This window comes from Panthera onca, chromosome E3 (genome assembly GCF_046562875.1).
Source record: "Panthera onca isolate mPanOnc1 chromosome E3, mPanOnc1 haplotype 2, whole genome shotgun sequence".
NCBI classification, from domain to species: Eukaryota; Metazoa; Chordata; class Mammalia; order Carnivora; family Felidae; genus Panthera; species Panthera onca.
Genome location: NC_138354.1, coordinates 6,361,132 through 6,385,425, shown reverse-complemented (window position 1 = coordinate 6,385,425; position 24,294 = coordinate 6,361,132). Strand labels below are relative to the sequence as shown.

General features: G+C 48.3%; 1 protein-coding gene across 1 annotated transcript in view; it reads right to left on the bottom strand.

Moving 5' to 3' along the window:
* Window positions 1-2,447, bottom strand: part of MYH16 (myosin heavy chain 16) — a 61,684-nt gene extending 59,237 nt beyond the window's left edge. The window contains exon 1 of the mRNA XM_078440442.2: window positions 2,238-2,447. Within this exon, the coding sequence (XP_078296568.1) occupies window positions 2,238-2,447 (210 nt within the window). The remainder of the gene's footprint in view (window positions 1-2,237) is intronic.
* Window positions 2,448-24,294: the final 21,847 nt, after the last annotated feature.

Sequence of the window (24,294 nt, the reverse complement as noted above, 5' to 3'; positions counted from 1 at the left end):
CAGTGAACTTTTTTTTTTTTTTCCAATATATGAAATTTATTGTCAAATTGGTTTCCATACAACACCCAGTGCTCATCCCAAAAGGTGCCCTCCTCAATACCCATCACCCACCCTCAGTTTGTTCCCTCCCACCCCCCATCAACCCTCAGTTTGTTCTCAGTTTTTAAGAGTCTCTTATGCTTTGGCTCTCTCCCACTCTAACCTCTTTTTTTTTTTTTTTTTTTCCTTCCCCTCCTCCATGGGTTTCTGTTAAGTTTCTCAGGATCCACATAAAAGTGAACTTTTTCATTAAAAAAAAAAGAAAAAGAAAAGAAAAAGACATTTCCCTGCTCCTACCAATCCACCAAGCCACTTTGAAAGATAAAATTGAAAGCAAGCAAGCAAACAAGACAAGACAAAAAAAAAAAAAAAAAGACAACAATGAGTGCTGAGCAGTACATGTGTCAGGTTGAGGATAGCACAGGGTTGGGAGTCTGGAGTGCCTGTGCATGGCAGGCAAATCCCGTCCCCCCTCCGTGCCCCAATTTCTTAATCTGTAAATGAAAACTAGCAGCAGCTCTTAAGTTCCAGCCTCTGGGACCGAAGCTCAAGACATGTGATCCAGAAAACAAACATCTTTGAGCTGCCTACAGCCTGACGTGGGAGGCTTGAATACATACTGGGCTTTCTGGGACTTTTAATAATTTATGAGTCCAATAGGCAGATAATTTGAAACCTTGACAGTTCTGGAAAATCTACCCACTAATGGTCACCACGCCCCCTAGTAAATCAAGCTGGGTTCTATTCAGAGTCTATTTCCCCGGAGTTCCCAGATCTCTGGGCCTCGCCCTCAGGCAGACACTTCTCTCTCAGCTCCAGCACAGGACAGAGGCCTTTGCCTTGATCTCAGAAGCCAGGTGAGTCAGTCTTTCTGTCCCAAACTTGCGGATTCACACAGAAGTTACGTGCTGTCCTTAACGTGTATCTAGACAGGGGCCTCCGGGGCTCCACACTCTCCTTATAACACTGCAATGCTCTGCCCTGCTGAAAAGTAGGTTCTCTGGAGAAGTGAGCTGGACTTTCATGTTCCAACTCGCTTGAACCCAGCAATGGCCTCATCTCCCTCCTGCACTCCCCTGGAAGCAAAACAAAGCACGAGGCTCAGATGCCACAAGTTGTGATCACACAAGGTCTCTGGTCTCATGTATTCCCGACCGTGACCAAAGACCGCCTCACGCTCCTGCTGCATAGCCCACCATGGAGAGGTGATGTGGTGATGTGGGGGCATACGGGTGTTCGAGCCAGATACAGCTAGGCTTGAATCTGAGTTCATCATTTGCTGTCTTTGTGACTATGGGCAAGTTACCTAGGGTTTCCTTGATCTTTGCAAAATAGCAACTCCTAAAATCCTACTACGTAAGATTCTTGAAAGGATTAAACAAAATGTCCAGCGCCTCACCGGGAGTCTGCTGCAGGGTAGGTGTTTAATTAACCAAACTTTCCATTCTCTCAAGTCACTCCCACAGTCAGACACAGTGAGATACTGTGAGAGACCGTGATGTCATACACAGCAGAGAGAGTGGTGTATTGGTAAACCAGCTATACAGGGGGTGGGGATGGGGAGAAATCCCTGATTTATACCATTTGTCAATTCCCATGGTGTAAATACATCTGCCATAGTTGATATCAAGCTGCTAAATGTTTAATATGCAGCTGCAAAGCCCCTGGAGTTTTAGCATTGTGTCCTCACAAGCTAGGACAAACCAGCTCCAGCACACTGCCACCATGCAGCAAGGGGATCTGAAGCCACCATCTATGCTCACACAGCTGGAGAGCCCCCAGGGCCAGCCAGGGTGTTCTGGGCCTGTCCCACACTCCTCAAGCCATCACGGGCACATAGTGCACCTGCTGATGGCTTCCCCTCACTCCTTCACTTGAAAACCGTTTGGGACTTTGAAGGTAAGTAACTCCCTTGACGATCTGGTGCACAAATGGACTATTGCAACATATAAAGTACTTCCATGTGCCCTACCATGTTGGAGTCTCTATTGGGAGAGAGTCAAAGCTCAGAGAGGGCAAGTGTCTTGCCCAGGGCCACAGTCTGAGTGCAGTTGAGTCTGAACTTGTACCCGGCACAGAGGACCCAAGAGGCATATCTACTCTTCTTTCTACTCTGCCTCTTGAGCAGAAGCATGGACGGCAGCACCTGGGTGTCTGCCACTCCCAAAGTTTCATCCTGGAGATTATTCCTCACTCACCTGGTTGTTGACAGTCTTTACGGTGACCTGGTCACCCTGTTCAGACTGGATCTCACCAGCGATGAAGCCCTCCTTCTCGTCTTTGACCCAGCAGGACCTCTTGATGTCATAGGGCTTGTTCATGGCTTCTATCCTCTCCTTTTCGGGAGGTGCCAGGAAGGGCATCGGGTCCACATCGTCCCCACATTCACCTTTGTATCCACCAGGCATCGCGGCTTGGCTAAGGGAGGAGCAGGAAGGAACCGAGGGAGGGAACCAGGACTTCCCAGGGTGCTGTAGGAAAAGCAAGGACACTTTGCCAAGGCTCATGTGTAGGCTGGAACGAGTGCCCTGAGAGATGGGGCTGCTTCTCTCATGTCACTTTGGGTGTCTTGCTGCCATTAGGTTTTTTAATTTTTATTTATTTTTTTTATTTTGATGGGGTGCCTGGGTGGCTCAGTCAGTTAAGTGTCTGACTTCGTCTCAGGTCATGATCTCATAGCTCATGAGTTCAAGCCCCACATCTGGCTCTGTGTTGTCAGCTCAGAGCCTGGAGCCTGCTTGGGATTCTGTGTCTCCCATTCTCTCTACCCCTCCCCTGCTTGCGTTCTGTCAATCTCTCTCAAAAATAAATAAATATCAAAAATTTTTTATAATGTTTATTTATTTTGAGAGAAAGAGAGTGTGATCTTGATCTCACTCACTTGATCTCACAAACTGTGAGATCGTGACATGAGCCAAAATCAAGAGTCAGACGCCTAACCAACTGAACCACCCAGGGGCCCTGGTGCCATTAAGTCTTAATAATTGAGAGTAAGAAATGAGGTAATAACTCCACAGAGTTGCTTACCCCCCACCAACCACAAAACACTTCTGTATCTGCCTCTCTCATATGCCCCTCACACTGGGGCTGTGAGGTAGGGATCAGGAAGCTCATTTTATGGAGGAGAAGATGAGAGCCTTAAAATTTTTAAAGTAAGGATTTCAACCATGAAATTGGGACAGGAAAACAATAACTACTTGGTTTCCGCTTTCCCTTAAGGTATGAGTAGAGGCCACAAGCCACATTAGTACCACAGTCACACAGTTTCTGTCGGGTTTGTCCCCAACAGAAAGCACAGCTAGTCTCCTTTCATTTTAGCGTGGTTGCAGACATCTCAAAATAGTATTTACCCTCATTTCAACTTTGAAATTATGGTTTTATTAGACCCTCGGTTAGTTGCTATTTAAGTCTACTTATGCAGAAGTGTACTTTTAATTACTATATCACAAATTGACTTTTAAATATTTTGATAACTGTATTTTAATACAATTGGGTTTCCTTTGTAACCCTATGTAGTTTTTTTTTTTTTTTTTCTAAATGTATTGTAAAACACTAATGTGAACTGAAGTCTACAGGCTTCACCAGATGCTAAGCAAACACTCGGTTCAGAATAATTGCCCAGATTCAATGATTACCTCTCTTAAGACAAGGCCAGCCTAGGGTCAAGTGGGGGCCTCTTGGTCTCCAAATCTAGACAATTTCACCAAACCATCAGGAGGGAGGAGAACTGGGGACTCCTGGTAGCAAAGAGAGAAGTCAGGGCATCCCAATTTGTCTTGAAGGGGAAGAACCTTCTTGAAAGTTTGGGAAGGGGTGTGGTTCTGACAGGCAACACTGTTCTCCAGGCTGAGTATGGCCTCCAGCTCTAAATAAACCAGCTGGAGATGGAAGGGTCTCAGGACTGTGCCTCCCAGGCCCCTGCTGCACAGAGCTATCCTCCAGGCAGCTCCAGCTTTTCCTGTCTGGGGCCCTGGTGTTTCCAAAAGTGGCTGACCCAGGATAGGCAAGAGGTGGCGGTGAAGCCAGATACTTCCTTCTAGTCTCACCTCTCTGTGGGCCCAGCTTAGAGAGTTCTGCTTGCAGCCTGGGTTCCCCAAGCCCAAAGTGGGTCCCTTTCACAGGAAATAATGAGGCCAGCAGGGTGGGCCTCCTGTGCCAGACGTTGATGTCTGTGTTCCCACTGGACACACTTTTAAATTCAGGTAGTAAAATGCATAGGGTCACCAAGGAAACAAACGGTATGAAAATATAATTAGCAAAATAGTAAACAACGCGTGATACGGCAATCCACGTAATCCTTCACTAATGCATCAAATTACACGATCTGACCGCAGCTCTGACAACCACTGTATTTCTGAAGCAACAATGGAAACTGACAGTCTTTCGAGCTCTCTGCATCAATTGTACCGCGATATGAAAATAGCAGTGATTTCCATTGCTGACAAAGTCATAAGTGTGGGTGACTGAGAATATAAAGGGGAAGGGATGATACATTTCAGTCAAAGGATGTGAAAGTCAGGATGGAATTGTTTTCCCACTGAAGATCCCTGAGCCTAGGGAGAGAGCCTGCCTAACCTGTCCTGTCCCATCCAGGGGAGCACTGGGCTGAGAGTCCTCTGTGTCCCTGATATCTTCCAGCAGTTTGTCCAGCACCCAAGACACTTGGGTCCCCCTGGGCTCTGCCACAAGTCACCTTGGGCAGTTCAGTGGCTGCCTTGGGCCTCCCCCACCCCCTTTCTGGAAGAGAGGATTGTGCGACATAGACTTCCATTTGTTATTTGTTGTCCCCGATGGCTCAATTGCTTTGTCTTTTTGCTGCCTCATTTTCCTGCTTCTGTTTAACACAGATGGAAGTCACCAGGGAAATGAGACCAAAATCCACATGAAAAGAAATTGCAAGTATCAGCAAAGTCAGATTAAAATTCATTAGACTTGTTGTTAAAACAGAACCACTTTTAAGACTAGGACTGTGTGCCTTTTAAAATTGCTCTAATCTGGGAGGAAGGGCCAGAAATTCTCCTTTGTTTATTCCAGTGAGGCTGTGTGTGTGTGTGTGTGTGTGTGAGCGTGCACGTGTGTGTACCCTTCATGGTTTTACCATGAACCACAAGCTGAGATATCGTGGCTATTGTCCTGGCCTGGTGGCCCGGGGCACAGACCCCTGGAACCAGGCACTGCCCCAAGGACTGTACAGGCCTTGGACACCACTCACCCCCTCAGTGGCTACCAGCCTCTTGCTCAGTTGTGAGCTCACCTCCCAGGCACCCCCTGCACATTCAAGCTACTCCTGTCCCCCCAGACAACAGCCCTTTCCAGGCATCCTTGATAACTAAGCCCACTTTTTCTGTCTTTTTTTTTTTTAATTAAAAAAAAATTTTTTTTAGGTTTTTTTATTTTTTAAGTAATTTCTGCACCCAATGTGAGCCTCAAACTCACAATCCCAAGATCAAGAGTTGCATGCTCTTCTGACTGAGCCAACCTGATGCCCCTAAGACCCATTTTTTAAAATCATGAAGCACATAGAAAACACTCAGCTCAAGGAATGCAGAGGCTGAAAGGGTCCTGGAGGGGAGAGGGGGAGCAGAGATGCATTACAGAGGGTGGGAAGGACAGAAGGACAGGGCTGGGGTTGAGCCCGACATGAACCCAGCACCTTCTTCCTCCCCCACCCCTGAGCAGGGAAGGCAGGTGGTACAGTGAACGGGACTGATCCAGGTTCAAATCCCATGGCTCCTGTCTCGCTGTGGAATGTGGCATGAGCCCCCCGGCAGCTGCCTCCTCACCCTCACGTCCCCTGGAACACTGAAGGAGGTGCTCCCTCTGCAGCCCCTGGGGCAGACCAGTGCTCAAAAAATGCTCATCTCCTGATCCCCCTTTGCCAGTCTCTCATCATTACACCCACTTTCCTCAGGTGGCCCCTCCGCAGCCCGCACCTCCCCCTTTCCCATCTCCCCCCGCATCCCCCATGGTACCCACCTGAGACAGCACTGGAAGAGACTGGGTGCCCAGCAGAGGCTGGCCATTCTCTTTTATACCTGCCCAACAGGTCTGAGCCAGCAAAACCTTAAAAAAGAAAAGAACCCCCTCAGGGCTCTGGTGGCTCAGCTGGCTTCACCTTCCAGCGTTTGACTGAATGCTCCCGGGTCCCTCAGGGGGGATCAGTGAATGCTGTAATTTTAGGACATCCTCCTTCCTCCCATTGCCCTTGTGGGGAACCTGATGACCTCAGCCCAGGGGTGCGGGCGGTGGGCAGAAATAGAACAGCTGGCTAATGTGTTTTCCACTTAAAGCTGGGAATCTGCTCATGGAGGGAGCCGACTCTCAAGGAGGAAGACCCGGGTTGAGTCATCTGAAGCCTTTGGCATGGATGAGCCCAGATAACCAACTGGTTGATGATTAGCCTGGAAGGCCGATGTGAGCTTGGACTTCACTCATTTGCTCACGGCCACAGGCCCCCTCCAGCCCACCATGGCCAGCAGAGATATCATGATGTGACTCCAGCTTTGAGTCCTAAAGCCCGGTGGTCCCCAGTTCCTCCGTGGCTTCTCATGCACTTAGTGACCTTGAGTAGGTCATTGCCCTCACTGGGCTTGCCTTTCCCACCTGTAAAGTGGGAAGAATGGACTCTAAGTGACTTTTGTACCCTTCTCCAGGTCAGAGATGGTCTCTGAGTCTGGAAGCAACATGCGTCTGGAGGTCTTTCTTCCTGGCATCTGCCATCACCCTTCTCTCCACCCCCAGTCACTGTTTTTCGAATTGAGAAAAATTAATAGAACATAAAAGTAACCATTTTAAGCGAGTAACTCAATGGCATTGAGTACATTCACCATGTTGTGCAACCGCCACCTCTGTCTAGTTTCAAAACATTTTCATCAGCCCCTGAGGAAACCTGGGAGCCTTTAAACAGCCTCTCCCCAACCCTGGCAACCACCAGGCTGTTTTCTGTCTTTGTGGTTTCACCTATTCTTGGTATTTCATGTGAATGGAATCATGCGGCATGTGACCTCTTGGGCTTAGCCTCTTTCATTTAGCATCATGTTTTCAAAGTTCACCCTCCTTGTTGCAGACATCAGTACTTGACTCCTTTCTGTGGCTGAACAGTATTCCATTGTATGCATCTGCCATACTTTATCCATTCACCCATTGGTGGACATTTGGATTGTTCTCACCTTTTGGCTATTGTGAATTGTGCTGCTATGAACATAGTTACATTTATTTGTCTGAGTGCCTGTTTTCGGTTTTTTAAAAATATATCTATCAGGGGCGCCTGGGTGGCGCAGTCGGTTAAGCGTCCGACTTCAGCCAGGTCACGATCTCGCGGTCCGTGAGTTCGAGCCCCACGTCAGGCTCTGGGCTGATGGCTCGGAGCCTGGAGCCTGTTTCCGATTCTGTGTCTCCCTCTCTCTCTGCCCCTCCCCCGTTCACGCTCTGTCTCTCACTGTCCCCAAAATAAATAAAAAACGTTGAAAAAAAAAATTAAAAAAAAAAAATATCTATCTAGGAGCCACTCGGGTGGCTCAGTAGGTTAAGCATCTGACTCTTGATTTCGGCGCAGGTGGTGATCTCGCGGTTCATGAGATTGAGCCCCTTTTTGGACTCTACGCTGAGTGCAGAGCATGGTTGGGATTCTCTCCCCCTCTCTCTGCCCTTTCCTCTCCCTCCCTCCCTCCCTCTCTCTCAGAAATAAACTAATTTAAAAAATTAAATACATATTTACCTAGGAATAGAATTGCTGGATTGTTTGGTAATTCTGTGTTCAGTTTTTTGAGGAACCACCTGTTTCCACAGTGACTGAATCATTTTACCTTCTCTGTATCCTCACCAACACTTGTTATTTTCCTTTTTTGTTGTTGTTGTTTGTTTGTTTTGTTTTGTTTTTAATTATGGTCATCCTAGTGGGTGTGAAGTGGTATCTCACTGTGGTTTTTATCTATATTTCCCTAATGACCAATGATGTTGAGCATCTTTTCATGTGCTTTTTGGTCATTTGCATATCTTCGGAAAAATGTCTATTCAAGTCATTTGCTCATTTTTAATTGGGTTATTTGTCTTATCTGTTGTTGAGTCATAAGAGCTCTTTATATATTTTTAGATACTAGATCTTTATCAAATATATGATTTGCAAATATTTTCTCCCATTCTGTAGGCTTGATCAATGTCTTGACAATGCCCTTTGATGTACGAAAGTTAATTTTAACAAAGTCCAGTTTATCTATTTTTTTTCTTTTGTTGAGTGTGCTTCTGGCCTCATATTTAAGAAGCTACTGCCAAATTCAAGGTTATGAAGATTTGCCCCTATGTTTTCTTCTAAGAGTTGTATGGTTTTAGATTTTATATTTAGGTTGTAGATGCCTTAATTCACTCTTAAAGGAAAAAGGAACCTACTTGAGCACAGAACTGATTTCCTTTTTTGTTTCTCTGGGTTTGGGCCTGTGAAGAAGCTACATTACTGTGGTAATCAAAGAACTTTTTTTTTTCAATGTTTTTAATGTTTATTTATTTTTGAGAGAGAGAAAGCGGGGGGAGGGGCAGAGAGAGAGGGAGACACAGAATTGGAAGTGGGCTCGAGGCTCTGAGCTGTCAGCACAGAGCCCGACGTGGGGCCTGAACCCACGAACTGTGAGATCATGACCTGAGCTGAAGTAGGACACCCAAATGACTGAGCCACCCAAGTGCCCCGGTAATCAAATAACTTTTAATTTAGTACATTTTAACAGTTTGCAGACACTTCCCTTTTATCAGCTGATTCCTGTGATGTTGTTATTGTGTTCTGAAAACTAGAATCCATCAATGAAGAATTGTATTAATAAGCAATTATGACATGGAAACTTTATTAGCACCTGGTCTGCCCGAATACTTGACACCCTTCTCCCATGCTGGGCCTCAGTTATCCCAAAGGTAAAATAAGAGTTTGGCTGAGACACCTCCAAGCATGGCTGTTATTGATGTTGCTGAGGTGCCATTCCAACCAAATTCTGATCACCTGACAGAGTTGTTTTCAATTTCTTTAGAACTTTGTTGTTTAAGTTTATTTATTTGAAGAGACAGAGACAGTGCAAGTGGGGGAGGGGCAGAGAGAGGAGAGAGAGAGAGAGAGAGAGAGAGAGAGAATGAATCCCAAGCAGGCTCTGCACTGGCTGGAACCCACGAAGCTGTGGGATCATGACCTGAGCCGACACCAAGAGTCTGACGCTCAACTGACTAAGCTACCCAGGTGCCCAGTGGCAGAACTTTGAATTGGCAGATCTTTGTACAGAAGTCTGGTTTGTCAACATATGTAAGTGGACCATCTTTGGGTGGAGCAAGGGACGAGGCCTCCCCACGTCCCACCCTCCCCCGGGGCCTTTGAAGATAGTTATCCAGGAGAGGCTGCGAGGGGCTGGTAGCGGGGGGCTGGTGGCGGGGAGCCGGGGCCTGGAGTGCATCCTTGGAATGCCCCAACCAAAGCAGGGATGCTTCCAGCTTATTCCTACAGTCTCTTACTGTTCAGTCCAGGCCCCAGCAGGGGAGAGCACACTGCACACTCAGCCTGGGGTTTAATAGAGAGACTACTGGCTAAGGTGGGCCAGGGTTAAGGGGAACTGACAGTGTGTAGAGAGACATCGAGAAAGCCACCACCCCCCAGATATGGTTGTGGGAAAAGTGAGGTCCTCAGAGGCCCGGCTACTGCTCAACCAGACCCACCCAACCAGAAGCCAGAGAGCAGGGACTTGGGGAGGCAGCTGGGGGAGGTCAGCCTCCTGCAACATGAGGCAAGGTGGCAAACGGATCTGGAGCAACCATAGGGTATCTAGCACCTGCCCCTTGGTCTCTCATGGTTTGAGCTTCTCACTGGGGACCTTTTTAGTGGTCAGTGTTCCAGAAAGTTCCATTTCAGTAAGAGTGCTTGGTTGGGGGAGGGCCCCCGAAGCAACTGTCAGGTGACTAGTACCTCCCAAGAGTAGGTGGGGACACGCGATGCTCTCTGCTTTTAGAAATACAGTAAGAATAGCACTGGACTTGGAATTATCTGGCTCATAAAGATATATGGGGGAAGTTTGGTTATGCCTTTCTATAGAAAGCAAGCTGACTTAGATCCCCTAGGGGAAAAAATTTCCCTGGAGTCATGGGTTGTTATCGATTCGATTAAGACAAAGGGCTCCTGTGTCCATTAGCTCATTTGGATCTTTCCAAAGACCTGGGCAGGTGGGTGGGGCAGATGAGTAAGGTCCTGCTTTTAGCAGATGAAAAAGACAGAGACTCAGAGAGGTGAGGCAATTTGCCCAAAGACACACAGTGAGTCAGCGTCTGAGACACGGCTTTATTTTTCTTTCTAGCACTTATCACTCTCAAGAGGGCATTTTGGATCCATTAGATGATTTCTGGGCTCTTTCTCTCATAGAATGTAAGTGTGGTGAGGGCAGAGACTTGGCCTGGAAGGCAGTAGAGTATGCTGGTCAAAAACAGGACTCTAAAACCAGATTTTCTGAGAGTGCCCCTTACTAGCTCTGTGACCTCTCCAAGCCTCCATTTTCTTGTCTGTAAAATGGGGATGGTAGTGGCAATTACTAAAGAGGTTTGTTCTAAGAATTAAGTGAGTTCATAGATGTACAGTACCTGGCATCTATGAGATGATCGATAAATATTTGTTGTATGAATGAAAGCTGGAACCATATGGTGGGAACAATGACTCGAAGCACAATACTGTGTTCGGGTGGCAGCTGAGATAGGAATTATTCTTGGCATCTACATCCAGAAACCCTTGGACTTAGACACACAAAGAGCTGGGCCCTGCCCCCAAAGGGCTGGCTTAGGAAATAGGGCCGTTGGCCCTTATGCGTCAACCTCTCCCCCGCCTTCCTTCCTTCTGCCAGTTCTGTGAGCTCTGGGCTAAGTTCTTTGCTCTACCCTAGCAATGATAGACAATTAGTTAGATACTTTCTCTGCCTTCGAGGGCTTTGCACTGTTGCCCCTTGGCCTCTGGTGCGAAAACACGGTACTAAGTGCTATAATGGGAGACGGACTGGGGAGGGCAGAGGAGATACAGCAGATAAAGGTGGAAGAATGGCACCTGATCAACCCTGTGCCCACTGTTCCTTCTGCCTGAGGACCCCCAACCTCAGTGCCCTATGAGGCCTCCCCCCTGCTGCCCCCAGTGCCAGGACCAGGACCCAGAAACTCAGGTGCAACCGAGTTCTCAGTCAAGGTATGTTGAAGAAAATCAGACCCTTGTCCAGATCCAGGACCAGGAAGTCAAAGCTACAGATTTCCTCCCGTGTGTGCCAGGCCCTGGGCTGGGAACCAACTGCTCCTGGAACAGGTCCCCTTTCTATGAAGCAAAGAGCCAGCTGTGGAAGGTCCACATGGTAGGTGTTCCAGCCTAAGAGAGGCTGTGCTATTGGACATTCAACAGTCACTTGCTCCATATGTTCCTAGGCACCCAGAGGGGAAGGCCCTGTTCTAAGTCTTACTTAGGCTTACAAGGTCAGCCTGTCTATCCATGAAGGTGGGGGGTATGTGGGTCTGGCGTGGTTTTCTCTCCCTGCTTGAAATGAAAAGTGTGACCTTATCCAATCAGATACTAAGTGCTTGCTTCTAGAACATTCTTAGATCGCAGAAAACTCCCAAGTGGAAAGAGTTCCATGGCTTTGAGTCTCAGTTCTGTCCTTGGGCAGGTCACTTAAGCTCCATGAGCCATTATTTTTTCCACTATGAAATGGGAATAATAATAATAATAATAATAATGACTATTAATCTCACAGAATTGATGAAATGATCAAGTGGGATTATGGACTTGAAAATGCTTTCTTAAACTTTTAACTAATCATCACCAATGAATGGTGTTGAGCATATTTTCTTTCTCTCTTTTTTTTTAATATTTATTTTTGAGAGAGAGAATGTGGAGAGGGGCAGAGAGAGAGAGAGAGAGAGGGAGACAGAAAATCTGAAGCAGGCTTTGCACTGACAGCAGAGACCCCGATGTGGGGCTCAAACTCACAAATGGTAAGATCATGATCTGAGCTGAAGTTAGTCACTTAACCAACTGAGTCACCTAGGTGCCCCTGATGTTGAACATATTTTCACATGCTTATTTACTACCCACATATCTTCTTTGGTGAGGTATCCATTCAGATCTTTTGCCCATGTTTTGTTTGTTTGTTTTATATTGAATTTTAAGAATTCTTTATATATTGAGGTGCCTGGGTGGCTTAGTTGAGGGTCCGACTTCGGCTCAGGTCATGATCTCATGGTTCATGGGTTCGAGCCCCGTATCAGGCTCTGTGCTGACAGCTCAGAGCCTGGAGCCTGCTTCAGATTCTGTGTCTCCCTTTCTCTCTGCCCCTCCCCTGCTGGTGCTCTGTCTGTCTGTCTGTCTATCTCTCTCTCTCTCAAATAAATAAACATTAAAAAAAGAAGAATTCTTTATATATTCTAGATACAAAAGCATTGTTGGATATGTATTCTGTAAATATTTTCTCTTAGCCTCTGGCTTGTCTTGAAAATGCTTTCAAGTGGGAATACACTACCTACCCATTAAGGGTCTCCCCAAATGACACAGGATGGAGACGCCAAGAGATTCTACTTCCATCTAATTCTGCTTATCTCCTGTGATGCTTCCATGGAGGATGTTGGGCTCCTCTGAGCAAGGTCAAGGGTTGGAGCCGTGAGTTCTGATAGCCTGGTTTGGGGCTGGAGTTGGGAGGAGACGGAACGGAATTGGAATATATTTATAATGCCTCCGTGTTCCTCAGCCTGCTTCTGCAGGTATCTGCAGGGTTTGTGTCCTTAGCAGCCTGATCCCTGCCCCCTAAGGGGTGCATCTCATTGCCATCTCTCGGTTCCAGCTCCACATTCCACACAGTTTGAGTGTGTGGTTATTGTTAGGCTGATGGGGCTGGACCCACAGCCCTAGAGTGATTCAGGCTCTGGAATCCTCTGATCTGGAAAAGCCACTGATACAGGCCTGAGGCTTCTGGCATTTACCTCCAGCCTTAGACCCAGAGCTGCCTCTCCTCAGGCACCGCCCAGCCCCAGGCTCCCGCCTCAGCCCTCTTTAGAAGCTCAAGGGTCATCCTTCCTTCTTCCCTCCCTTCTCCCTTCCTCCTTTCCTCCTTTCCTCCTCTCCCTCCCCTCTTCCTCAGGCAGCTCTGAGCTGGCTTTCCACAAAACGTTGGAAACAACTTAAATGTCCATCCATAGGGGATTAGTTAATAAAGTGAATACAAGTAATAATATAAATTATGTACATGTAAGCAAAGTTAAATTAAGGTACAATGAATGTTCTTTTTTTAAGTAGGCTGCATGACCGGCATGGAGTCCAACGTGGGGCTTGAACTCACAACCCTGAGATCAAGACCTGAGCTGAGATCCAGAGTACGACACTTAACCAACTGAGCCACCCAGGCGCCCTTACAATAAATATTTTTTAAACTGACAATGTAAATTCATATTCACTGGCATTCAACAAAGCCCACTGCATACTGTTGGGTTTGTTGTTGTTTTTTTTAAAGAAAGATTATAGAATAGCTTGAAGCCATTTTTGCAAAATGGCACCTGTGTGAACAGAGGTGCCAAGAGTTTATTTGAAAGGATGTTCAGCCAGATGATCATGCCGGTTAGCCCTGGGAGGCAGAATTTCAGGTGATTTTTTGGTTAAACCTTCTTTAAACGTATCAGCGTTGCCTGGAGTTTTTTCAATGAGGACTATTTTTAGGATCTCGAATTATTTTTTAGGGGGGAAAAAAAAGAAACAAATGTCAGTCGATGTGTCTCAAGAGGCTCCCTTCGGTTTTCTGCCCCAGGGCAGTGGTTGGAGGGTCCTTCCTGGTAAGGGCCAGAAGCTGCATTCTCAGCTGTTGTTTGCCGCCTTGGAGGAAAGGGGCCCAGTGTCCTCCCAGGAGGGCTGCAGGGAGAAGTCTTGGCAGGTGGAGGAAAGTTCACAGTGTGCTTCTTGAAGACCAAACATGGACACAGAGCCTGGGCCCAGAAATAGCCCCTCGCCCCAGAGACCCTTGGAATCCTGCAGGGTCATGTCAGGGAAGGGTGAGCCCCAGCAGGCCACTGCTGGAATCTTCCTTGCAGGCTCTGAAACAAAAGGGAGGGCCTAAGACAGGCTTTTCTGAACACAGCGCTTTGCAGTTGGGACAGAGACAAGCTGGAACCTGGACAAAAAGTTCTCCAAAGTCAGCCCAGCCTAAAAAGTCTCTGATTCCAAGCCAACTGGAGATTTGCTAATTAATGGTGAATTTTATGGTATCCCAGAAATATGATGGTCAAGGCTGCTGAAGATCAATTTTTCCCACTGCACACTTTTTTTTTTTCTCATACCACACTGAGACTTATATCTCAATTTGATTTTTTTTGGCACCAAAGTGCCATTTTCATATCATTATTTAAAAAATATCCAAAAATCTTTCCAACTTTTCATCCTCCAGGGAATCATTCCTCTTTGTCAGGAAGTATTTATTCTTATTTTTCCATAGGAGTCTCTCTACTTTCTATAAATCTCCCAAGGTTGAATAAAGTCCAGTGTCTGGAAAGCCCAGGGGAACTCCAACCCCAACTCAGCTGGGTAATCTCTCATCCATTCTTCTCTCATCCATCACCCATTCATTCATCCATTCATCCATCATCTATCCATCCATCCATCATTCCTCCATCATCCATTCCTCCATCATCCATCCATCATCCATCATCCACTCATCCATTAGCCATTCATCCATCTATCATCAATCATCTGTCCACTCATCATCCATTCACCCATCATCCATCCATCCATCCAACCATCCATCCATTATCCATTCATGCATCATCCACCCATCCATCCACCCATCATCTATTCATTTATCACTCATCTGTCATCTATCATCCACTCATTCATCCATCCATCCATCAGCTACTCATCCATCATGCATCACCCTTCCATCCATCATTCCTCCATCATCCGTTCATCCGTCCATTCATCCATTATTTACCCATCATTCTTCCATAATCCATAATCCATTAATCCATCATCTTTTCATCCATCATCAATCCATCATCAATCCATCATCCATTCATCCATCACTCATTCATCCATCAACCATCCCTCCGTCATCCATCCATCCATCCATCCATCATCCATCATCCTTGCATCCATCTATCCATTCAATCACCCATCTGTCCATTCAGCGGGTACCCTCTCTGGAGCCAGGGACTGGGTTGGAGTGAACTTTAGCCTTATTTTCCTGCACTCTGTGAAGACAGCATATCCTCCACAGAGCCATCACAGGGAGTGGGAGCATTATGCTGGACATACAGTGCTGTCATTGAATACCTACCCCACTTAGTTATCTGGGATGATAATAATATCTATCTTACAAAGTTGTAAGGTGAGGTGCTAATGACAGAGGGAAAGGTCTTGTGTGATTATTAGAGTCCAGGTGCTCAACTGATGGCAGGTGAGTTCTTTTTTTTTTTTTTTATGTTTTATTTTTGAGAGAGAGAGACAGAGAGACAGAGCACGAGTGGGGGAGGAGCAGAGAGAGAGGGAGACACAGAATCCGAAACAGGCTCCAGGCTCTGAGCTGTCAGCACAGAGCCCGACGTGGGGCTCGAACTCACAAACTGTGAGATCATGACCCGAGCCGAAGCTGGATGCTCAACCGACTGAGCCACCCAGGCGCCCCCTGAGTTCTAAGTTCCTTGGCAGCAGGGACTCTGATTCACTCCTGCACCTTGCAGAGCCAGCATAGGGTGGGTATCCAGTAGCTGGTCTCTGTGGAGCCTTGTCCACAGCCCAGCTCCTGGGTCACATGGTGTCTGATGAAAGCCACACATGACCCTGGACTCTGGGCATGATCTGTGCCTCTGTTAATCAGAGGTCCCAGAGAGAAGAAACTTTTTTTTTTTTTTTTTTAATGTGTATTTATTTATTTTTTGAGGGAGAGCGAGAGCAAGCCAGGAGGGGCAGAGAGAGAGGGAGTGAAAAATCCCAAGCAGACTCCATGTTGTGAGCGCAGAGCCCAGCTCGGGGCCCAAACTCACGAACCGTGAGATCATGACCTGAGCTGAAACCAAGAGTCAGACGCTTAACCAACTGAGCCACCCCGGTGCCCTGCAAGAAGAAACTTGGGTAGACTGCCCCCACGTTCCCAGAAAAGAAAATGCTTAGGGTAATCGGGTGGATGAGGAAACTTGGGAGCAGTGATGCTGGACCAGGCCGTTAAACAGAACACACTCTTAGGAAATAGCTACTGTATTGAGGAATTCAGGTTCCGATTTTACCAGAGAGCCTGCAGACCTGATGAAGAATCAGCCTTTGGTTTCCTTTTCCGGTATCCCACCCTGCCTGCCTTGTTTTTTCCTTAAGATCCCCTTTTTCCTCATCTCCTGCTTCTAGGCCAAATAGCACCTACGAGGAATCTAAACTTAGCTCCTAAGGGTCATCACCCTGGAGGGTTAAATTTCCCTAGACCCCGGGGGATTTTCTGACACATGTGTGTGTGGACGCACACGCATACACACACACACTCTCACATGCAGAGGCCAAGGATGTTGACAGCTGCGTTTGTCAGGAGCAGTGGATTCCCAAAGACTGACTTCCATCACAGAACTTTTCCTAAATCCCCTGAGGAATTGTTACATCAACTCCCCAATTCCGGAGTTCTTTTTCTGAAACTCCTTTTATATTATAACATGATGACTAGAAATTTATAAATAACCAGTGAATGACCACGCCGGGAGGGTGGGGGGAGCAGGTGGCCAGGAACACGGGCAACAAGGCGATGCATTGACCATAGAGGATTCGAGACAACGATGAGCACTAACTAGAAATCAGTCTGCTTTTATTACCCCCCTGCCTTGGCCATTATAAGAGATGTGACATCAGTGATAAATACTCCTTCCTGTCTGGGAGGACGTCTGCCCCACACCGCCCACCCTTGGGATGCCAGTGTAGCGGCATTAACGATACTACACTAACAAAGTATGTTCCTAAAGACAAAAAACAAAACCCCCCCAAAAACGTGTTCCTGTTTCAAAGAAAGAAGTCGGAAGGAAATTCTGCCACATGCTAAAACATGGATGGACCTTGAGGACGTTATGCTAAGTGTAACTAAGCCAGTAACAAAAAGACAAATATTGTGCGATTCCACTTACATGAGGTCCCTGGAGGAGTCGAACTCTTAGAGACAGGAAGTAGAAGGTCAGGTGTCCAGCGCTGGGGGAGGGGGCTGTGGAATTAGGGTTTGATGGGGACACACTTTCAGTTTGGGAAGATGAAAAGGTTCTGGGGATGGAGGGCAGTGATGGTTGCACAGCAGTGTGAGTGTACTTCATACACGAACTGTATACTCAAAAGTGGTTAAAATGGTCGATTTTTTTTTTTAAGAAATTAGGAAACATATGCCAGGTATTTCTTTTTTTTTTTAAACGTTTATTTATTGATTTTTGAGAGAGAAAAAAAGAGAGAGAGAGGCAGAGAGGGAGGGAGAGAGAATCCCAAGCAGGCTCCATGCTTAGCACAGAGCCTGATATGGGGCTCAATCCTGCGAACTGTGAGATCATGACAAGCTGAAATCAAGAGCCAGACACTCAACCAACTGAGCTACCCAAGAGCCCCAAAACGGTGGATTTTTTAAAAAAGAAATTTTAATGTTTTAAATTTATTTTTCAGAGAGAGAGAGAGAGAGAGAGAGATGCGGAGAGCAAGCGGGGGAGGGGCAGAGAAAGAGGGAGACACAGAATCCAAAGCAGGCTTCAGGCTCTGAACTGTCAGCAGAGCCCAACGCGGGGCTTGAACTCACAAACTGCGAGTTCAGGTGACTGAGCCACCCAGGCGCCCCCAAAATGGTCAATTCTATGTTATGTGTGTCTTACCACCATAAAAGACAGAAGGAAGAAAGGGACAGAGGGAGGAAGGAAGGAAGGAAGGAAGGAAGGAGGGAGGAGGAGGAGGAAGGGAGGGAGGGAGGGAGGGAGGGAGGAAGGAGGGAGGGAGGAAGGAAGTCAGGCACCATCCCAACACAAGTCAGAGCCCTGAGGCAAACATGGGGCCACACAGACCTGGCCTTCCCCCATCATGTAACCTCAGGCAAGTCAAGTCAATGTCAGCAGCCTCAGTTTCCTGCTCTGTGAAACCAAATTGGTAATCCCTACTACATCAGAGGAGTCAAGGCAGGTTAAACAAACCAGGTAGCGGTGCCTGGGTGGCTCAGTCTGTTAAGCATCTGACTTTGACTCAGGTTGTGATCTCATGGTTTGTGAGTTCGATCCCCACGTCAGGCTCTGTGCTGACAGCTCAGAGCCTAGAGCCTGCTTTGGATTCTGTGTCTTCCTCTCCCTGCCCTTCTGCAACTTGAACTGTCTCTTTCTCTCAGAAATAAATAAATATTAAAAAATAATTTTTAAAAAACCACGTAAATAAATACATCTGGGTAATTCACTCTTGAAAATTTAATGTGCGAGTTTGTTGGACAGGTGTTATAGGAAAGTGTCACCAGACCAGTGGGCAAGTGGCCCTTGATGGCCAGCAGAGCAGAGGTCGGGAGGGCCAAGGAGCGGGGCTCAGTGGAGGGCGGGGCTGATGGAGGAAGGAGACGGGGAGTGGGGGGCTGATGTCAGGCTCCCAGTCTGGTGGATGATGTGGCTGTTACTCATGACTGGGGCTTAGGTGTAGGGGAGGATGAAGTGACTTCCATTTGAGGACTCGGGGTCCATCCAAACTGCTTTTCCTCCTGCTTCTCTGAGTCCTTCGCATAGCAACTGTGGGCACCAGTGTGCACGCTGATTCGATTTATTCAAAGGACACCGGCTCGATGCCTGGCTTGGGAAGGTTACTGAGCATGCCCACTGTACATCCTGGGTACATTCTGAGTGATGGAGGAGGGACACCTGTAACACAGTGGGGGCAGGGGGAGAGCCTGGCTCTGGGACCCATATGCCCACGCATGCATTCCACAAGTATAATGAGCGGTGACTCTTCCTGGCAGTGGGGATAAAGCAGCGAGTAAAACAGACAACACCCCCACCCTCATAGAGATTGCACCACCGGGCTCTGGGGGCTGGTGGCAGAGCAGGAGGTGGAAAATAAACAAGTAAATGTTCTGCATTTAAATGTTAACAAGTGCTGCTAGGGAGTCTGATGGGAATGCAGTGTTGAGGTGAAGTTTGATTTTAGACAGGGTGACCAGGAATGGTCTCTAAAAACTAAGACCTGAGGGAAGTGAGGGAGGCACAGGGAGTAGCAGGTGCAAAGGCCCTGAGGCCAGCACTGGCCAGATGCATTTGACTGGCAGTGAGGAAGCCGTGGTGGCTGAAGAGGGACAATAGTGGGAGTGAGGCCAGGAGGAGTGGAACGGGGCGGGGTGGGGGGGGAGGCAAGGCAGCACATGAAGGGCCTCATAGGCAATCTGTAGGCATGTTGGGGAGCACTGGTATAACCTGAGCTAAATGTTGCAGGGATCCCTCCAGCTGTGTCTGTGGAAGAGCCCAAAGGGGAAGGGGCACGGGCCAAAGCAGGGATAAGGATGTGAGGGGGATTCTGGAGCAGGGAGAGTGGTGGGTTATCTCAAATGCCTTGGGCAGAGCAAGGGGGCCTGGGACCGTCCCTCTGATAGCCTTGGATCCCACAAGTTCAGGCCTTCTGTAAATCATCCCGAATGCCCACTACTCACCAGCGACCTCGCTTTGAAACTACATCAACTTATGTGTCTCTGTCATTGTCACCCACCACGACATCCAGTGGGTCACCAAGTCCCGCTCCAGCCCTGAATCGACTGGCTGCATCTGCACTTCGGTGGCCTCCAGGCACCTGGGTGTGAGGGTCCAACCCTGAAGCTCCAGGCTTCACTCACTCAGAACCTGGCTTCTCCCCATACTTCCCCCTCCAGGAACCAGGAGGTCTTGGAGTCAGACCCTCCCACCTCCACCCCCACCAGCCACGCCCCCATATGCCCCTCCTCCCTCTAGCCCCGCCCCCAGAAAGAGTCCTCGTCAGCTCTCCGAGGCTAGCTGAATATTCTAAAATGACACACTAAAGGGGCGCCTGGGTGGCTCAGTCGCTTACGTGTCCAACTCTTGATTTCAGCTCAGGTCGTGATCTCACGGTTTGTGGGTTCGAGCCCCATATTGGGCTCTGTGCTGACAGCACGGAGCCTGCTTGGGATTCCCTCTCTCCCTCTCTCTCTCTGCCCCTCCCCTGCTTGTGCTCTCTCACTTTCTCTCAAAAATAAATAAATAAACTTAAATAAACTAAATTAAACTAAACTAAAGTCCCCTTCAGACAGCACAGCCTTCACTGCCTGGACCAGAGCGGACAACCTCCACGGAGCCCTCCCCTGTACACCAGGTCACCTTTGCCCTGGCACCTGACCCTGTCACCCCTCTGGCAATCCTGAATGGCCTGTTTCCAGGGGAACCATAGCCATTTTTCTTGCCTCAGTGCCTTTTCCTATGCTGTTTCCTCTGCCTGGAGCCTTTTTCTCCCAGTGTTTTACCTGCTAACTCCTGCTTCTTCTGAGGATTTGGTTCTGGTATCACCTCCTCCAGGAAACCCTCCCTGATCTTCCTTGCCTTATGTTCCCAATTGTGGTCCTGCTCCCACTCTGCTGGGAAGGGCCCATGTCTACTTCTGATGGGAGGGTGGGGGCCAGGTCATCTTGTTCACCGTTGCACGTCAGGGTCTGCCACACAGTGAGGACTCAATAAATATTTGTTGAATCAACATGTGAAACTTTGTTCCCATTTCCATTTTGATGCGAAAGCCAACCCCATTCTCACCAGCGCCCAATCTCCCAGTCTGATTTGGGAATAAATACTTGGTAACTGTTCCACAGCAGTGTTAAGCCTAATACTCCCATTTTAGGAGGAGGCCAATCTAGCCAGATCCCAGATACCTAAACACCCAGAATGCAAACCCCTTCCTGGAGGGAGGTATCCCCACCCCACCCTGTCCCTTTTCTGTGGATACTTCATAAGGGTCTCAAAAGGCCACAGCTGCAGAGGCTGAAGGTCCATGGTGCCTCCAAGTGAGAGGCACCTGGAGTCTGGGGCCTCCTCCTAGACCAACTCCATCCGCCTCAGGGCTGGGGCCCAGGCAGCAGGCTGCTCAGAGCTCCCCATGTGGTTCCAATGCACATCCAAAGCCCAGATCCATTGACTTGACTCAGAAACCAACCCTGTGGGGAAGGGCCAAGTGCCCTGAAACACCTGCTGATTGCTGAGGGCATTTAAGGCCCACGGGGGGCTGGAGGCTGTGCTTCCTTTCTAGGTGAGTAACGACTGGGTGGGCGCTGGGGGTTCCGGGTGTGGCCGTGTCCTCCTGGAATCCTCTGTCTGGGCATCGACGGGACACCTTGCTCCTGTTTGGGGATTGGGCAAGGCTGCTGCAGCCTTGTCCCTCTGCAAAAGCCTGCGGCCTGCGTAGAGGGACGGCTCCCAGGGAGGCTAGGCCAGGTCTCTTCCTGTTGAACTCAGCCTTGGTTTACAGAAACTGTGCTAAGTGGTGCTCGGCTTGCTCTCTGGGTGGGTGAGGAGGATGTGACCATTGTTGGGTGTCTGTTTACTCTTCAGAGCCCATGTTGGGGCTGACGGTGCGTGGGACCTGACCACACGGCAGCCTATAGATCTGTGTGCCTGTGTAACCTCTCCCTGAAATGCCCACCAAGACATGTTCACCTGTAGGAATCACTCCCAGGGTGGTTCTGCCCCTCCCAGAGCCTTCCCAAGCCTCACAGTAGGACCACCGGGAAGAGGACCTGGTCTCCCGCCTCCTTTCTTGCTGGGCCCTCTGCTTTCCAGCCTTGGAGGCACACCTGACTGTGTGTTTCCCTGCACCAAGCTTAGTGTTTGGACACGTTTTGCCTACGTTGGTAAGCCCCTGTGAGTGTCAAGTTGGGGTCCGTGTGTCCGTGGCACCCCACCCCCAGCCCTGCATGCCCCCATGGTTGCTTCTTCACCCCTGTACTCCGGCCCTGCTGTGCGAGCTTTCGGACCCATGCACACTCAGTGACCCCAGCCCTTCCCGGGGAATGACCCTTGATCCAACCCCATGTGTAGTTTTAGCTTAAAACAAATCCCACTGTTCAAAGAAGTGGCTGTTAGTGATGCAGTTCTGAATATACGTCAATAGATGCCCCCGGTTGGGGTGCCTGGCTGGCTCAGTCAGTAGAGCATGTGACTCTTGATCTTGGGGTCGTGAGTTCGAACCCCATGTTGGGCGTAGAGATTACTTAAAAAAAAAAAAAAAAGTCCACAGTACAGGCAAGTGGAGAAACATGTGGCCAAACTGTGTCTATCAAACAGCCCTTCTATAATTAGCCCCTTGGTACGCTTGTGAATTTTTAAAGGTTAACTTGGAGGAGGGGTAGGTTATGGAAGTTAATGTTCAATCCATTTCTGAGGTATGGAATTTTCTATACCATGAATGTGTGTAAAAATCTGAAAAATACTTTCTAGAAGCTGACTCTTGGATGATCTAGATCTTAATTGAAAACCGTTCTCAATTCCTGAAAGATGGTAACAGTCAGAGCTCAGCTGGATCTAGAAAAGTATTTAAAAATTGGCCTGTAATGCCCCAACCAGAGAAAGTGACTCCGTGCCATCAACAAGACTTAGAAGTCCCCTAGTCTCTCTTTCCACCAAAAGGAACAAAAAGTCAAGAGCAGCTTGGGAGCCTGGGAGACCATGAGGTTGGTCAGGGTCCCTTGCCACCTGCCCCTCAGGGTAGGAGTCTCCTGGTGTGTGGGGAGCAGCAGAGGTGGCCAGAGGTTGGGTCAGTAAAGCCTCTGCATTGGTGATGTTTGCCTAAATAGCTAATCTGGCTTTCTTTGGATCTCAAACTCTGAGAACTGACGAAGACAGGTTCTGACTTTGATCTTGTGCCTACCTCCGAGCCTGGGCTCTTTCCTGCGACTGGTAAAGGGTGGCAGGGTCATGGCTCTCTGGACGCTACAAATAGGAACATGAGGGGAAGAGAGCACACTTGGAGCTGAGGCCAGAGAAACTTGCGAAAGCCAGAAGAATTTGCTTTGCTTTGCTGACTATCCCCAAATGAGTGGTTTGGCTAAATCCGTGACTTTCAAACTGCTCCTTCGAGATGCCCCCGGGGGTGGGGGAGGGGAAAGGACCCTGTTCCATCTGAAGTAGAACTTTTTCTGCTTGGGCATCTCCTACCGGCCTTCTGCTTGATATTTGACTTGGAAGGAAGGTGGCGATCACCTGAACCCCTGGATCTACTTCTAAGCTCTCTTGTGGCCACACGTTCCGGGCTGTGGCAGAAGGATGTGTGGTTCCCGTGGCAATAGTCCTGGAGCAGGAACTGCCTTGGGTCTCTCCCGAAACAAAAGCATTTCATCCCCTTGTACCAAACTGGCCTCATGCACATTCAGAGGGTCTCTTGGACTGAGCTGGTCGGCCACGAACAGTGGATGAGGTGGCAATGAAGTGGCCTCCCTCGCTGAAACCTACGCTTTACTATTTTCCAGCGTCTCCCCCGTGCGTTGAGCGCCACCCGTGGTAGTGACTTGTCTTCCTCCTCAGACCTCGTTACAGAGCTTAGTGATCCGAAGCACAGACGTGGGAGTCAGATGGAGGCTGAAGTCCTGGCTCTGATGTTTCACAGCTGTGGGCACTCTGGGCTTCTGTGGGAAGTGACCTCTGACACCGTTTCCCCACCTGTAAAATGGGGCTCTCTCCACCTTCCTGTTAATGTTGCTTCATTTAATCCCGAGTGTCCGGCATTCCTGGCATGCAATAAATGTTTTGGCCATTGCTCCCTGAACTGAGCCCTTAATACGACTCTACTCCAGACTGATAAAATGCCACGTGCCTTATCTCTTGGAGATGTAAAGCTCCTTGCTCTGACACAAATCTGTTTCCAGCTGATAACTGTCTTGACCCTGGTTACTCTAGCCGACTAGCAAAACTCTTTGGAGATGGTGTTTTAAAGGGTGTCCCAGGGGTGGCTGGCTGGCTGGCTTAGTAGAGCATGTGACTCTTGATCTCAGGGTGGTAAGTTCAAGCCCTATGTTCGGTGTAGAGCCTACTTTAAAAAAAAGGATGTTCTGTTCTTTTGGTCCTTAAAAGCAACTCTTCTTTCTTATGGAGCAGAATTTGAGATTATTTAAAAGTAGATGAAAGTCTAGAACATGATTACTCTCTGGCTTGAGGCCTAGCCCGCTTGCTCTTTCAAGCTGTGGCTGGCTGGTGGCACTGTGTTTAGGGAATTGTCCTCGGTGGCCTGGTAGCTGCTGTTACAGCTTGTGCCTCAGACACTATCATTCTTTTGTTCTGACT